At 37.2% G+C, this 16532-nt stretch overlaps 2 protein-coding genes across 2 annotated transcripts; one reads left to right on the forward strand and one right to left on the reverse strand.

The window, feature by feature from the left end:
* Nucleotides 1-3380: 3380 nt before the first annotated feature.
* LOC148696882 (uncharacterized) lies at nt 3381-5184 on the reverse strand. The gene is made up of 6 exons (XM_088693393.1): nt 5108-5184; nt 4651-4696; nt 4521-4555; nt 4233-4373; nt 3883-3951; nt 3381-3841 (listed from the first exon to the last, which is right to left on the reverse strand). The coding sequence occupies exons 1-6, from the start codon at nt 5182-5184 to the stop codon at nt 3634-3636; spliced, it is 576 nt and encodes a 191-aa protein (XP_088549519.1). The 3' UTR covers nt 3381-3633.
* Nucleotides 5185-11108: 5924 nt separating this feature from the next.
* LOC137726351 (beta-galactosidase 13-like) lies at nt 11109-16054 on the forward strand. Its single transcript, XM_068465268.2, has 18 exons — nt 11109-11592; nt 11810-11905; nt 12007-12119; nt 12201-12267; nt 12353-12445; nt 12526-12669; nt 12766-12860; nt 12948-13053; nt 13131-13215; nt 13313-13431; nt 13521-13867; nt 13944-14053; nt 14179-14288; nt 14377-14484; nt 14644-14748; nt 14838-14983; nt 15099-15444; nt 15543-16054. The coding sequence occupies exons 1-18, from the start codon at nt 11320-11322 to the stop codon at nt 15660-15662; spliced, it is 2583 nt and encodes an 860-aa protein (XP_068321369.2). The 5' UTR covers nt 11109-11319; the 3' UTR covers nt 15663-16054.
* The last annotated feature ends 478 nt before the right edge of the window (nt 16055-16532 follow it).

Consider the following 16532-nt stretch of genomic DNA (forward strand, 5'->3'; position numbering starts at 1 on the left):
TAGGCTACTAATTTGAATTTCGAGGTTTGATCCATTTATTCTGTGTGGGGTTATACCATCCAACTGGTACCAGAATTTGCATGTGGATTTGTAAACCCTAAAAAGCTGTGCTTCGTGCATGGCAATTCTGTCTCTTCCATCTTCCTCTTTTCTTTTCCTTTTCGTGTTAACAAATATGTTTGATGGATTTTATTTCAGTGTCCAAATCCAAACCGTACATATTATCGATGACTTATGTTGTTAGATTGTAAATTTTACTTAATGATCTACTATTCGTTCGTAGTCTATCAACTTCATATGCAAATTTATGAGAATGGTAATATCACTCTCTGCAAAGATGAGAGACAAGTAACAATATCTTTTCCATTTCTTTGGGCAGAATATTAAACAATTAAAGTATTGTTTAGGTTGTAGTTTACATATCTAGTTCCCTAAAATAGGGAAAACTAATGAAAATGATTTGAAAACTTTGAGTTTTAATGAGAATGACAAAATAAAGGGTAAAGTGAATAGTACTAGAATTGACTTTTTAGTGTAAAAATATGGTATTTCGTTAAAATAAACAATACTGGGACATTTTTGTTAAAATTCCCTGGAAAATATGCTGGTTGTGTTTATTTTCAAACTTGAACTAGGCAGTTGACCTAACAGCCTTAAGTAATGCATGTATTTAGGCAAAAGAGCATAGCCAACCCATGCTTTAGAGCATCTCTAGTATTGAGTGTACATGGAGATCTACCATGATTTAATTCTTTTTTTAGTGATGAATCTCCATTTAACTAAGTGAACCGAAAATTCTTTTACATCTTGTTTTTTCAATACAGTAATGTAAAAGAAGAGCTAAAACTAACTTTAGTTTCTCCTATTGAAGATGCTCTTACAACATCTTAAAACGACACTGATAAAAGTGTCTATTGCAGATATGTTGGTTACATAATTAAAGAAGATGATTAAGATGGGTGTGAATGTCTTGAGATCTGAATGCATGTGTTCAAATGGCATTAAGGATGGGTGTTCACAAGTTTTATAGTGGACTTTGCAATGCTAATTTTAATTTTCATGTGAAGATTTTCAGTGTACCATCCATGCTTTCTTCTGAAGCAAAGATATGGAAAATACCTAATTAGGTGGGGGTCTATGGTTAATGTTGTAGGGATCCTTGGCTTTCAAGGTGACCAAATATAATGTGCACTAATTATGAGGGAAAAAAGCAAAGTAGCTAGAAAATTAAGAGGGGAGGTTAGTGATCACACTCTCGGTTTTGTTCTTCTGCACCATTTCTCTTGTTTTTGTCGGCCGATTTTATTTATTTATTTATTTAATTGTAAGACTAAAAAATAAAAGAAGAATGCAGAAATATACAGGAGAGTGCGGAAATCATTTCTAGATTGTTTCAGTTTATTGACCTCATCATGCTCGAGATCAAATCTTCAACACCTAAAATTGGTGTGGATTGTGACCTCTCTGTGGCCCCAATTGTTGTTTGACACATATTAAATTTATAACAATAAAATTAAGAAAAATTAAGTACATAAATATGTGTTAGTTATTAATTGAGGTCATAGAAAGATCACATTCATTTTGAATGCAGAAGATTTGATCTCATCAGACTCACTGGCCCTGCAACCAAGCGAGTATTAAATTCCTGGTGGTTGAAAGGTTAATAGCCAATCCACCCACCTCATCATACTTATTGAAAGATATCCACACATACTTTATAGAATATATTGATATATGTTAGCATAAAGTTTTGTTGCAGGCCCTGTCATGGCACTTCATAGATTATGCTAAATGAACCAATGTTTGAGAAAACAATTAATTTTTTTGAAAAAGGATAAAGGGGAAATTAGTGAGAGACAATGTGGGGAAGGTAAAGAAGTAAATGAGCATTCTTTATCTAAATCATAATTTAATTAATTAGTTAAGTACATACTTTAGGTGGTCGGTTTGAATGATTTGAATTTTGAATTGGGAGAAGGACTGATCACCAGCTCCACAATAAGTGCTAATTTGCTTTGATTCAAAGTTTTGTTTTGTAATTTGTAGTTAGGTGGTTATGCCTCTCCTTTTTCTATGTTTTTCTGTTTGTTGTTTTGTTGTGATTCCTGCCTTCAAGTCAAGAAAATAAAAAACAAACCGAGGCTCCATTTGAATTGAAATAAGGAGCAAACGATTTTTTCAAAGTCGTTCTCAGTTTACTTGTTTTGAGTTGGAATAAGCTGCAATATTTGTATGTACAAACTTCTCTTCTTGTGAGATATTGTAGATTTGATTTTGTTAATTAAAAACTTAGGACTTCGGTTACATAAGTAAATGCTCTTAAAACACTAGCACTACAAGCCTTTTGCATCGTCGATGAACAAAATTTTCATTTTGATCAAAAAAATTATGATACATTCAAGCATGCTTTTTGGTGTCAAATGTCGATTTTGTATAATGGTATAAAAATTTTACTTCACTAAAAATGTTGAGTTTAAATCTCATCAACATTTGTTCTTAATCAAACACAAGATAAAAAAAACCCCTTGCCTATCAAGACAAATGTAGTGACAAGGTAGCTACCAATTGTTTGGGTGACCAAACCCTTAGGCTCAGTCCCTATCAATTTAAGTGAACGAAGATGTCGCTCTTATTTATGGAAAAAAAAAAGGAGGAAGATTCTTCACTAAATGTTATTTAATAAATACTAAACTTTGTGGAAAAATCCCAATTATCTGATTATTTAATTAAGATTAAGACACTTAAAATGCAAATCAATACAAATTTGAGTAGCACATGGGACCCACTCCATGAGTGCATGTGCATGAATGACCAGCCCTCCTGCTGTTCCTAGTCTCCAATCAACATCTCTACATCTGGCTCCTTATCAAGATACCTTGGTCCCTTCCACCTTTAATTAAGACCCTAATCAATTGCTAATTGACATGATTTCTTTTCTCCTAGAAAATTACATAGGATTAATTTGTAATTTGCAAGCATGTGAAGACCTAGAGCAATGTCGACCAACGTGCTTGTGCTTGGAATTGTGACCCTTAATGACATTTACATTATGATATTTCAATACAAACATCGGTTAAATCAATTATGAGGACAACTTGAACGTCTATTTACATACAAGTTTGAATCTCTTTTAGTAACTTAAAATAGTTTAGAATATGATGGATTTTACCACTTATTTGTCGTCTTTCTTAAAATTATTAGTCAAATAGATAAACGTACTAAGGAAGCATGTACAATTTTTCAATCTTTCTCAAAGTTTTCAAGGCAATCACAAAGTGCAGCACATGATGAAAAATAGAAGAAAACTTGAAAGCAGCAAATTCTTTGACCACTTCTACCTATAAATTAAGACAAAAATTGTTCCTGATTGGCAAAATAAATAGAACAATTCTCCAATTATTGTTAACACTAATAAACAATTAAATGTCAGCTTGGAACATACTCTGCAATTTTAAATCTATAAAAACATGTATCGGCAATAATCTTACAAAATTTTGTTGCAGATCTTCAGTGGCCAAAGCCAGACAGGTCTACGAATCTTGTTTGCTCCATTCCTTGGTGCACAATTACTTCCCCAGAATCGAAACTCAACGCTAATTTAGCCAACATGTTTAGAATTACTGCAAACAAGGCTCAGAATCCTTCGTCCGAGCTTATGTAATCGAATTCCATCATGTTTAATGTGGCCGGCTTTGTTTTTCCTGCCAAAGTATTCTCCTTTTCGGTTTTCATTCTTTTTACATCCATTTGCTGGTTTCTGATGACTCTGGATGGATCCGTAGTTGTAGCAGATGGTTTCCTGAGGGACAAACAAATCTTATGTGACGAGGAAAATGAACAACTTGCATTTACAAATTGCAAAAGGATCACATCATCATAAACTTACTTGTGACCGCAGCCAGAAACCTTAATCCTTGGGAGTGTGTATTTGTAGTCACTTTACTTCCATCGCTGTTCATACAAGGTGCTAAACAAATCATTCGACAAAATTATATAAACCTTCATCAACAAATTGCATGTGTTACATGTCTGTGTATATCTGAATGTAATTCTGTTCTCCTGTTTCTAAAAGACGGTGGATTAAGATAAAATTTATACAATGATAAGGCATACTACCATTGGCAAGTAAAGAGCATTGGGTGCATTGGTTCAACAGTATATATGTATATATACATATATAAACACACACACATATATAATTATATATAAAGCCTATGCTGTCTATGACAAACCTTAGCGCCTTTTTTAGCCCCTCCACGGACAATAGCTTCAATGGCTGCTTAGTCTTGCCTGAGTTTGTTATGTTAGATAGAGGACCAACCAAATAAATTCCTTCTGAATTAGAGGGACTCCGAAATGCTGTTCTCAAGTTCCTGGTAGCATTAGAATGTATATAAGCAAACAATTTGTAGGACCAATTTGAAGAAACTAAAACATATTATACAGAATGGGTTCATAGCAAAACACAAATGTGAACTGTGGAGTCTCGATTAAAGAGAATCAGATATTCTGAAACCTACCCCCCGTTGAGCTCAGTTCGCATTGAGGAATATTTCTGCATTCTTTCTGAGAAATTAGAGAAACAATAAATATCAATTAGCAAGTTTTCCTTGAAAATGGATCAGATCAGGCAAACAAAGATTAAGGCACACAATTGCTTACCGATTTGTGAAATTTACAACATATCCAACGACGTCTGAGATAAAAAGAGGAATCAATGTTAAAAACATCAAGAAATAATGGAACAGAAACTACTGGGGTATAGATGCATAATGATACAAATTGAGCATCTCAAAACTCAATCGGTTGGAAAAAACAGAGGCATGGAGAGTGTTTGAAGTCACTGTAGAATTGCTCGTGGTTCAGAAAAATATAACTTTTCTACTTGGTTACATATATATATAAAACATCTATCTGATGCAACTTATTATGCAATTATCATCTACGATGAAGTTCTATACGTCAGCATTTACGTGCCCTTGCTCAAGATTCAAGATGATTTATATAGCTCAATATCTTAGTGAAGATAACAGTAAGCTGGCAGTAATTACTCATTATAACCATCTGTGATCGAATAAAGATGATCAAAGAACAGCATGTAACGTACTTGTTTATGACTACAGTACACGCCATTCCATCCTTCCTTTTCCCCTTGCAAACAACACAATCGACTGAAGGGCCCATCTACATTTAGTTAGCTGAGTACCGTTGGAAGGTTAAACCAAATTTAAGGTACCAAGAAAAAGTCATAAAGCAGGGTTAAGAAAGATAGAAGTTCTAGAGTTGTGATGTTTGGAATTTCTAGAGTTAATCATGATTTCTCTAGATGTTTCAATTATCAAGAAGCTTATAATTAGCTAAATAAATGATGTATTGTAGTGGTTATAAAAGCCATGTAGTGTTACGAGTTTGATGTGTGAAAGAAGCCAGAAGTCTTTTCAAGTTTAAAAACCTCTCCCCTCTCCTAAAATATTAGCTTGAGCCATCTTTCATAGAAACCTATTGAAGTGTTTCTCTATCGCTCTTCCTCCTACAAATTGGTACCAGAGCCGTGTTGAAGTTTTTGTCAATATGGGGGTTGCAAATGCAAATGGTCACAACTTGGCTTGACTAATTCCTCGATTTGGTGGTGATAATTATGACTATTGGAGCAATAATATGAAGGTGTTGTTGAAGGCTTTGGAGCTATGGAATATTGTTGAAGCAGACTATGAAGAGACGGATAATGAAGCTGCGTTAACTCAAGCGCAGATGAATAGTTCGAGGGAGAACCGAAAGAAGGAAAACAAGGTGCTTTTCCACAGCTATCAAACCATTGAGATGCCAGCATATGAAAGAGTTGTGAAAGCTGAAAATGCAAAGCAAGCATGGGATATGATCGAGAATGCCTACAAAGGTAAGGAGAAGGTAAAGAAGGTTCGTCTGCAATCTTTAAGGAAAGAATTTGAAAAGTTGGAGATGAAAGAGATGAGACAATCAAAGACTACTTTATCAGAGTTACCTCTATTGTTAATCAAATGGCTTGAAATGGGGATATTCTCGAAGATGCAAGAATTGTTGAAATAAATTCTCCGCAGCTTACCGGCGAAATTCGATTATGTTGTGGCTGCAATTGAAGAGTCAAATGATATTTCAACATTTTCTATGGAAGAGGTACAAGGAAAATTGGAGGCACATGAGATCAAAATTAAGTTGAGGAATCCTTCCACTACTCAACCTGATTAAGCACTCGAGTCTCAAGTTACAACTATGGGAGGCAATGGCAATCAACCTTCTAGCCCTAATCAAAGCTTCGGACGTGGAAGAGCTGGAAGAGGCGGACGAGGTAGAGGAAGAAATTTGAATGGCAAAGGCACTAATTCTTATGGCAATGAACGACGCTCATCAAGCAATTCCAATAATGAAAATGAAAGAAATTTCAATTCGTACTGAGGAAGAGGATGTGTTTTTTGAAGAGGAAGAGAACATGGCACTTCGGAATGCTACTATTGCAACAAACCTGGGCACAAGATAAGAGAAAGTTGGTTCAAAAAGGTTGATGATGAAAAACAATATGGAGCAGGTTGTATGCATCAAACCAATTCTGGAGATGGTGATTATAAAGAAATTTTATTGCTTGCATGTCATGGAGATCAAATGAACGATGTGTGGTATTTGGATAGTGGAGCTAACAAGCATATGACAGGTAACAAAAACCTTTTATCTGCCCTGTATAAGTTCGATTGTGGTCAAGTAAGAATTGGAGATGATAGAGCCTATAAAATTGAGGGAATTGGTGTGGTGTCTTTCAAATCAAAATCTGGAACAATTGAGAAAGTTTCTGAAGTATATTATGTTCCTGGTTTGAAGAGTCCAATTTATTGAGTATGGATCATATGTTGAGGAAGGGTTATGATATTTGCCTCTGTGGTGATTTTTGTGTTCTTAAAAGCAACGATAAATTTGTTGCCATTGTTGGACTTGCTACAAATAACTTGTTTCCTTTGAAGCTCCAGACAACAAAACTATCTTGCTTTGTGAGTACTAAAAAAGAAGTCTTTAAGTTATGGCATGACAGTTATGGCCATTTAAATTATGGAAGTTTGAAGTTGTTGTCAAACAAAATATTGGTACATGGGCTTCCTCAATTTGATCCGGTAGATAGCGTTTGTGAAGATTGTCAATTTGGTAAGCAACATAGAAGTTCATTTCAATTCCTTCAGAGTTCTCTTGGCGAGCAAAGAAGCCATTGGAGCTTATTCATTCTGATTTGTGTGGTCCAATGCTAGTAGCATCTTTTGGAAGTAATCTATATTTCATTACATTTATTGATGATTTCTCAAGAAAAGTTTGGGTCTACTTCCTCAAAGAAAAATATGAAGCATTTCAAGCCCTTAAAGATTTCAAGGTTGAAGTTGAAAGGTGTGTTAGCCTTCCAATAAAAAGTTCGAGTACAGATTGTCGTGAAGAGTATCTCTCCAATGAGTTTCAAAAATATTGTAGAGCTCATGGATTAAAGCACCAGTTAACAGCCCGATATACACCGCAATAAAATGGTGTGAGCGAAAGAAGGAACTGGACAATCATGGAGATGGTGAGATGCATGCTCAAGAAGAAAAGATTGCAACAAGAACTTTGGACAGAAGTTGTTTCTTGTGCTACATATTTAATCAACAGATCACCAGCAAAGAGTTTGAAGGATTGCACACCTCATGAAGCATGGTATTGAGTGAAGCCGAGAGTGCAACATTTGAAGATTTTTGGTTGTGTTGCCTATTCCCATGTTCCAAAGGAGTTGAGAAACAAGCTTGACCATAAGGCAGAAAAGTGCATTTTCATTGGATATAGTGAAAGGAGCAAGGCCTACAAGCTGTACCATCCGAAGACCAAAAAGTTCTTGATCGGGCGTGATTTCCACTTTGATGAAAATGCTTTCTTTGAAGAAGAAAATGAAACATCAAAATTGTCTATTCTGCAAGAAGAAGATGATACTTATCAATTAGAAATTGCTTCTCAATCTCCAAGAGCTACATCAAGTGATGACGACTCGCCTCCAAGAAAGTTAAGAAGTATACGAGATTTTAATGACTTCTCAAAGCAAGTAGATTTGGAGGATAATATTATATACTTTGCCTTCTTTGCTGAAGAGGATCCAATTTCATTTAATGAAGCATGTGAAGAGGAAAAAAGGAAGCAAGTCATGGATGAAGAAATAAAGGCTATTGAGCAAAATGAGACTTGGGAGCTCACAAATCTGTCAGCACACAAGAATCCTATTAGTGTGAAATGGGTATATAAGACAAAGAAAAATGCAGATGGGTCCTTTAGCAAGGACAAGGCGAGACTCCTTGCAAAGGGTTATAGGCAAAAAGAAGGTGAAGACTATACTGAAGTTTTTGCTCTTGTTTCCAACTTGACACTATTCAACTGATCATCTTGCTGCACAAAACAGTTGGGAAAATTTTCAAATGGATGTAAAGTCTGCGTTCTTAAATGGTATCCTTCAAGAAGAAGTTTATTTGGAGCAGCCACCTAAACATGTGAAGAAAGGAGAGGAAAATAAAGTTTACAAGCTTAAGAAGATGTTATATGGGCTCAAGCAATCACCATGTGCATGGTACAGTTGTATTAATTCATACTTCTAGAAGCATGGTTTTCAGAAATGCCCGTATGAACATACCCTCTATGTCATAAGCACCTCACAAGGAAGTTTCATGGTCGTAAGTCTTTATGTGGATGATCTTATCTTTATCAGAAATGATTTAGAGCTATTGAATGGTTTTAAGCTCTTTATGATGAAAGAATTTGAGATGACAGATTTGGGCAAGCTACATCACTTTCTTGGTATTAAAGTTTCTCAATTTAAGAAAGGCATTTTCATTTCTCAAGAGAGTTATGCAAAAGAAGTTTTGAAGAAATTTGGGATGGAGAATGCAAACCCAGTAGTGACACCATGCATTACAAGCCTAAAGCTAAGCAAATATGGTGAAGGGAGTCTTGTCGATTCCATCAAGTTTCGCAGTTTGGTGGGTAATTTGATGTACTTAACGGCCACGAGACCAGACATTATGTATGCAGTAAGTTTGGTGAGCAGGTTTATGGAAAAGCCACATTCAAATCATTGGGAAGCTACAAAAAGGATTTTTGTGATACATCAAAGGAACCATCGATTATGACATTTTTTATGAAGCAAATGTTCCAGTGAAACTTATTGGCTATACTGACAATGATTTAGCTGGAAGTATTAATGATTGCAAAAGCACTTCAGGTTATGTTTTTAGTTTGAGAAGTGGCGTGATTTCATGGAGTTCGAGGAAGCAATCGATTGTTGCCCTCTCTACTTGGCATTTTGGAGAGTCTGTTGCATAAGCAAAAGGTCCAATCACTTTGTTTTGTGACAATAGCTCAACAATTTCAGTCTCAAAAGATCATGTTCTACATGGGAGAACAAAGCACATCTGCATCCGCTTTCAATTCCTAAGGGAGCTCGTTAGTGAGGGAGTTATATAGCTAAAGTATTGCAAAACAGATGAACAGATGGCAAATGTGTTCACAAAGCCGCTTGGTGAACAAGTGTTCAAGCGAGATGTTGCAAGACTAGGAATCAAAAGCAAATTTGGTTTAAGGGAGGCAATGTTGGGAGGTTAAACCAAATTTGGGTTAAGAAAGATAGAAGTTCTAGGGTTGTGATGTTTGAAATTTCTAGAGTTAATCATGATTTCTCTAGATGTTTCAATTATTAAGAAGCTTATAATTAGCTAAATAAATGATGATGTATTGTAGTGGTTATAAAAGCCAAGTAGTGTTACGAGTTTGATGTGCGAAAGAAATCAGAAGAGTCTTTTCAAGTTTAAAAACCTGTCCCCTCTTCTAAAATATTGGCTTGAGCCATCTTTCATAGAAACCTATTAAAGCGTTTCTCTATCCCTCTTCCTCCTACAAATACACGCCCAACGGAAAACCTCCACCCTGCATAAACACATCAAAAGAGTCATGACGATATAAGAAGGAAATGGTCATAAATAAAAGAACAGCCTGACAATTTAATACCAGCGCATCCTTGCGTATGGTGCAATTAAACAGCGCAAAAACCATTCCAGACTGCTCTTTGCAGTAATAATAATAAGCATCACCAAAGAAGAAACCAGAAATGGTATCTTCATCCAGACACCCGAGTTTCCATATACAAAGCACTTCCCGTTTAAACTAGTTCTAGGAATCCCCTTCTCGGTCAACACTCCCGCAGTTGCCCAACATCCTGTAAGTGTATATCCACGCAGCAAATTCCAAGAAAAATTGTATGTAAAGTATCACAACCCAATTCAACCATCAAGGGGATACAACTTTAAAAGCAAATCCATTTGGTTTCTAAAAGAAAGGATGCATTTCCAGCTATCTAATCACACAATGCCTAAACAATGATAGTGCAAAGCAAGAAAATTACTTCATGGTGGATAACCGAACAAAACGAATGTCTGAAAAGTGATCGCTAAGCTCTAAGGGAGTTTAACCTATGCGTACAGAGATGTTCTAAAATGGAGCATAACCTATGCGTACAGAGATGTTCTAAACCATGGAACTCCGTTCTGGCTACATCTGCTCTTGTTTTAGCGTTCCAGTTTTCTTTTTATGCTTGGTACGACATCCATCAAAGAGACCCTCCCATAAAATGAATGGTGCATGAGTTGTAGATATGTGAATGGTTTTGGAAAGGAACCGAAATCTAGATATCAAACTACCAAATAAATGGTGCATATTATTAATAATGTTGGATTATATACACAATCTTTTTTCAATCAATGCGATCCCAATTCAATCCTTTTAATTTTTTTTCTTTCTTTTGATCCTCTTACTTGTAAGCCAAGATACACATAATGGATCATCCTAAATCCCAAACAAAACCTTTGACACGGAAAGGATGTAATTAAAATGGGAAAAAAAGAAAGAAAAAAATGGAAAGTGCCAAGTGGAAGCAATTTTGTGTGGGATATGAAATTAGTCAAAAATATAGAACCAAATAAATAGACAAATTTGCCATATAAACATGCAAATCAATACACAAACCTGGTCTACCCTTCAGTCTCGGATCAACTTTCACCTTCACAGCCACAAATATTTCCCTCCTTCCCATTGTCCACATTCAACCCCCAAATAATCGGATGTTCTCTCTTCTAACAATAGCATATAAGATGTTCTAACGCACTCATGAAAAAAATTGCTATAAACCCGAGTTTTCGATCAGTAGGTGTATATCAATCATCTATCTTCTTGTATCTTTGTGTTTGATGGAATTTCTGAACCAGTGTTACTTGTCAAATTTCGAGTGTTGAAGTTGGAACAATGGTGGTGTCAAGGAGGTTTCTGTGGATTTCTTTTGTTCTTTTGGTGGTCTCGGACAGTCTAGTTTATGCCAACGTTAAGAAGCCGGCTGCTGCTGCAGATGGGGTAGCATTGGTGGACGTGGTGGAAGGGGAAGATCCGGTTGTTGAAAAAAGCGAAAAGAAGAAACTTGAAGTCGGGGAGGTGACATATGATGGCAGGTCCGTCATGATCAACGGGAAACACGAGATTTTCTTTTCTGGTTCAATTCATTATCCACGGAGCACAGTGGATGTAAGTTTTCTAAATTCTATCTTCTATATTTATTTTTGCACAAAGGAGATTAGTTAAATTGAAAGCACGGCGGATGTATGTTACCCTCAGTCGGGTGCAAGAATAAATGCTCTGAAGAAATGGAGCTACTAGCTCCCGCGTTTATCTTGTAATTTTATTTTCGTGTTTGGTGATGAAATTTGATTGTTAATATTTGTGCTCAATTGGGTTTTTTCAGATGTGGCCTGATCTTCTCAGGAAGGCTAAACAGGGAGGTTTGAATGTGATTCAAACTTATGTCTTTTGGAACCTTCATGAGCCTGTGAAAGGCAAGGTACTAGGAAAATTATACAGATTGTTGCTTGGATTACATGAAGAATGTGATTAAATTGTGAAAAATTATGGCTTGCATTGAATCTTGTATTGATTTTGCAGTGGAATTTCGAGGGAAATGCCGATTTGGTGAAGTTCATCAGGCTGATTCAGGAGAACAATATGTATGTCACCCTCAGGGTAGGGCCATTCATCCAAGCCGAATGGAACCACGGGTAAATATATAATTTGGTAACGTTGATGTTCATCTTAATTCCCTTCCTATGATGAATTATTTCTAACAAATTTCGATTTAGAGGGCTTCCATATTGGCTGAGGGAGGAACCGAACATAGTTTTCCGTTCGGATAATCCAGTATACAAGGTACATCACACCTCAATGTGAAAAACTAATATGATTTGAGAAGCCATTGTAACTGATATTATAAGACCTTAAATTCCTTTTGCAGCAACACATGGAGGCATTCGTGGCGAAGATAATGAAGATGATGAAAGATGAGAAGCTATTTGCTCCACAGGGAGGTCCAATCATCTTAGCACAGGTTGGTATCTCCGAAAATTGTTACTTCTGGGGAAGCATTATTCATCTGATCTGGCTAACTTATAATGTTTCATGACACAGGTTGAAAATGAGTACACTCATGTCCAGCGTGCATATAGAGAGTTGGGGGACAGTTATGTGCAGTGGGCAGCAAAAATGGCACTTGCGCAGAACATCGGTGTGCCATGGATCATGTGCAAACAGAAGGATGCTCCTGATCCAGTCGTAAGTTTACAAACTTAATCTCTGTTGATTCTAAGATAAATTAAGCATTAAAATTTATCAGTCGAAAAAAGTTTTATTGTTTTTTTGTGTGTTCAGATTAATACTTGCAATGGAAGGCACTGTGGAGACACTTTTTCAGGCCCTAATAAGCCTCACAAGCCTTCTCTATGGACTGAGAACTGGACTGCTCAGTAAGTAGATATATAGAATATCTAGTGAGTATATATATAAAAAAAAGGTGGTTTTCTAACCACATTTCTTCTTTTTCATGATTACAGGTACAGAGTATTTGGTGATCCTCCTTCACAAAGATCGGCAGAAGACATTGCGTTTTCAGTTGCTCGATTTTTCTCCAAGGATGGAACCCTAACCAACTACTATATGGTAACCGGCCACCTTCAAATTCTTTATAAAATTATCACTAGCAGAATGTATAAAGCAACCCTATTTGACACTTGCAGTACCATGGTGGAACAAACTTTGGAAGAACAAGTTCTATTTTCACAACAACTCGATACTATGATGAAGCACCTCTTGATGAATATGGTAAAAGATCTTGAATTTCTTTATATATGATGATAATTCAAGATGGTTTCTCATCATATACGCATTCAAATCGGGAATTATTTTATTTTCGATGCAGGTTTGCAAAGGGAGCCGAAATGGGGTCACCTCAAGGACTTGCACAAGGCTTTGAATCTATGCAAGAAGTCTTTGTTAGCAGGAGCTCCTGGAGTCCTAAAGATGGGCGAAGAAACCGAGGCAAGTATCGTATATCCCCATAAATCGAAAATTACGCAGGAAGAGAAGGGAAAGAAAGTGTCACTAATAGGCTCCATTCTGCTTTGTAGGCTCGTTTCTATGAGAAGCCTGGAACAGACATATGTGTTGCTTTCCTGGCAAACAACCACTCAAAACTCGAAACAAGTGTCACTTGGCGCGGGCAGGAGTATTTCCTGCCACCACATTCCATTAGCATCCTCCCGGACTGCAAGACCGTGGTCTTTAATTCTCAGCAGATTGTGTCACAGCATAATACGAGGAACTTTGTTCGATCAAAGGCTGCTAATAAACTCAACTGGGAAATGTCTCCAGAACCAATTCCAACCGTTGTGCAAGTGCCAGTGAATCAAAAGAAACCACAGGAACTTTACCACTTGCTCAAAGATGCCACAGACTATGGATGGTTCACCACTAGGTAAGTTCATTTATGCATATTTTGGGATGTAAACAATTTGATTTTACTGCTGACATGGTATGTTTTATGACTGCAGCCTTGACCTGGGTCCATATGACTTGCCGATGAAGGATTCTATTCGCCCAGTTATCCGAGTCCCAAGTCTTGGTCACGCAATGAGCGTATTCGTCAATGGTGAATATATCGGTAAGAGCACGGAAACAGTCCTGCAGACATACATACTAGTTTCTATACTTTGTCAATGTCAGTGGCAAGGCATCCCTTGTACTTTCTGTTGACTTGATGACTAAGCGATTCGAAGATGTTTACAGGAACCGAACACGGAAGCCACGCGGAGAAGGGATTTGTCTTCGAGAAACCTGTCACATTCAAGCAAGGGCTCAACTACATCTCATTGCTTTGCATGACAGTGGGACTCCCAGTAAGTCAGCTCATAACTTATTAGCACTGTTTGAGTAGGGTTCAGGATTAAAAACAGGTGCTAACTAATTTATTTTTCATCAATGAAGGATAGTGGAGCATACATGGAGCACAGATACGCCGGACCCCGAACCATAACAGTCCTGGGATTGAACACAGGAACAATTGATCTCTCACAAAATGGCTGGGGACATAGGGTGTGTACTCTTAAATTTCCATTATAACTGGGAAATGATTTCTGCACTCCCATTTTCCTTAGGGAGGAGCGCAGAAGGAGAAAGCATGAGTGCAAAATCATTTCCCTTGGAATATTGAAATGGAGATGATTTCCAATTTTGTTGGCTCCCATTATTCAGGTTGGCTTGAATGGCGAAAACTTACAAGTGTTCACTGAGAAGGGAGCGCAGAAAGTCCAATGGACTAAAGCTGCAGGCAAAGGAAGGGCTCTCACATGGTACAAGGTAAAGTCTCTGAAGCCAACATTCTCAACTCCGATGCATTTTACTGAATTGTACATTGCAGTATTTTATATCCAATGCTTTTGTTGCAGACATATTTTGATGCTCCTGAAGGGAAAGACCCCGTTGCTATCCGGATGACTGGAATGGGAAAGGGAATGGTTTGGGTGAATGGTTTAAGCATCGGGCGGCACTGGATGTCCTTCCTCTCTCCGCTTGGACAACCTACTCAAGCCGAGTAAGTGAAATCACACACGAAAAAAGCGTACAATGTAATAGTATGATGCAATATATCAATATAAATCTCCACAAAAACAGCAAATTTAAGTTTCATTTGCAACCCTTGTGATCAGGTACCATATTCCGAGATCTTTCATCAAGCCAGGCAAAAATTTCCTTGTTGTATTGGAGGAACAGGATGCTGACCCTAAAGACATTGAGATCCTTACGGTCAACAGAGACACAATCTGTTCCATGAGTTCACAGATGCATCCTCCACACGTTAATGCATTCGAAAGAAAGGGAGGAAAGTTCCAAATTGTCGCAGGCGTCTCTGCCGCAACTGCTCAACTCAAGTGTCCAAACTACAAAAAGATTGTTGCTGTGGAGTTCGCAAGCTTCGGTACTCCTGAAGGCGTATGTGGAACTTACGCCATTGGCAGCTGTGATGCTCCGGCAACCAAAAAGATCGTTGAAGAGGTAAAAATTTCCCTGGTCATGATGCAGGTTTCTCAACCAATCTGCTAAATTATGAATTCTGAAGTTCTAACCGATGTTTTTGTTTTGGCTTTTTTCAGAAGTGCTTAGGACAGACTGCGTGTACAGTCCCCAGTGATCCCGGGCTTTTCTTCAAAGTTGATCCTTGCCCAACTGTCAAGATCAAGAGACTTGCGATCCAAGTAAAGTGTTCCCACTAAGGGGTCAGAGAGTTTTGATAGAAAAGTTTTCTGCGAGATGTTTGTGCTTAAATTTGTCCAAATTTCACTTATTTGGGTCTAAAGCTAAATTATGGTATTGAGAAATTAGTTTGAACTTGCATCAAGATAATTTGAGATGCATCAGGTAGCACACCTTTTGGGCGGTGGCTTTATGCCGAACTCTATTATTTTATGTGCAATCCATTTCCAACAAGTGGCTCTTTAGTTCCTTGTATAAAAGGATGCAAAGGCAAAGGGAAAAGGACACTCAAACAACCAAACAAATCTCTCTCTAGAAAACCAACGCAGGAAACCTTTTATTTCAAAGCTTTATTCAATATTGCAAGCTCTTTCATTTCTTTCAATTAAAGTCAAAACCCTCTTTCAATTCATCCTGGTTTTGTTGTCTTTACAAGTATTCCTCTTTCAATCTCTGTCTTGTAATAGCTGGTAGCATTTCAATATTTACAAAATCTCTCTTCACTATTTATATATTGTGATTGAGATATCTACGTAAGAAAAGTCCTTATCATATAAGGCAAAGAAAGAACCTAACCTGAGCCTCTCCTACTCAACGACACAATCTTTCAGTTAGAACTCAATTAAGGACAATCTCCATCACTCAAATCCCGTCTACTAGTAGTGACACGCTTGCAATCTCTAAATTCATGCTCGTGTGAATTCCCAGCCTACCGGCAAGGCCAATGATGAATTTAGGGTGCGAACAGGAGAACTGAAGACCCTGCAGCTAGTTTGCGGTGGTTTGAGATGGCCAAGTAGAATCTGGGACTATAGAAGCTCAACATTATGTTCTTCTTAGTAAATTCCATACTCGAATTCATGAAATCTGTGCTCCGGCTATTTAGTACT

This window comes from Pyrus communis, chromosome 5 (genome assembly GCF_041283825.1).
Source record: "Pyrus communis isolate YQ-2024b chromosome 5, ASM4128382v1, whole genome shotgun sequence".
Classification (NCBI taxonomy): Eukaryota; Viridiplantae; Streptophyta; class Magnoliopsida; order Rosales; family Rosaceae; genus Pyrus; species Pyrus communis.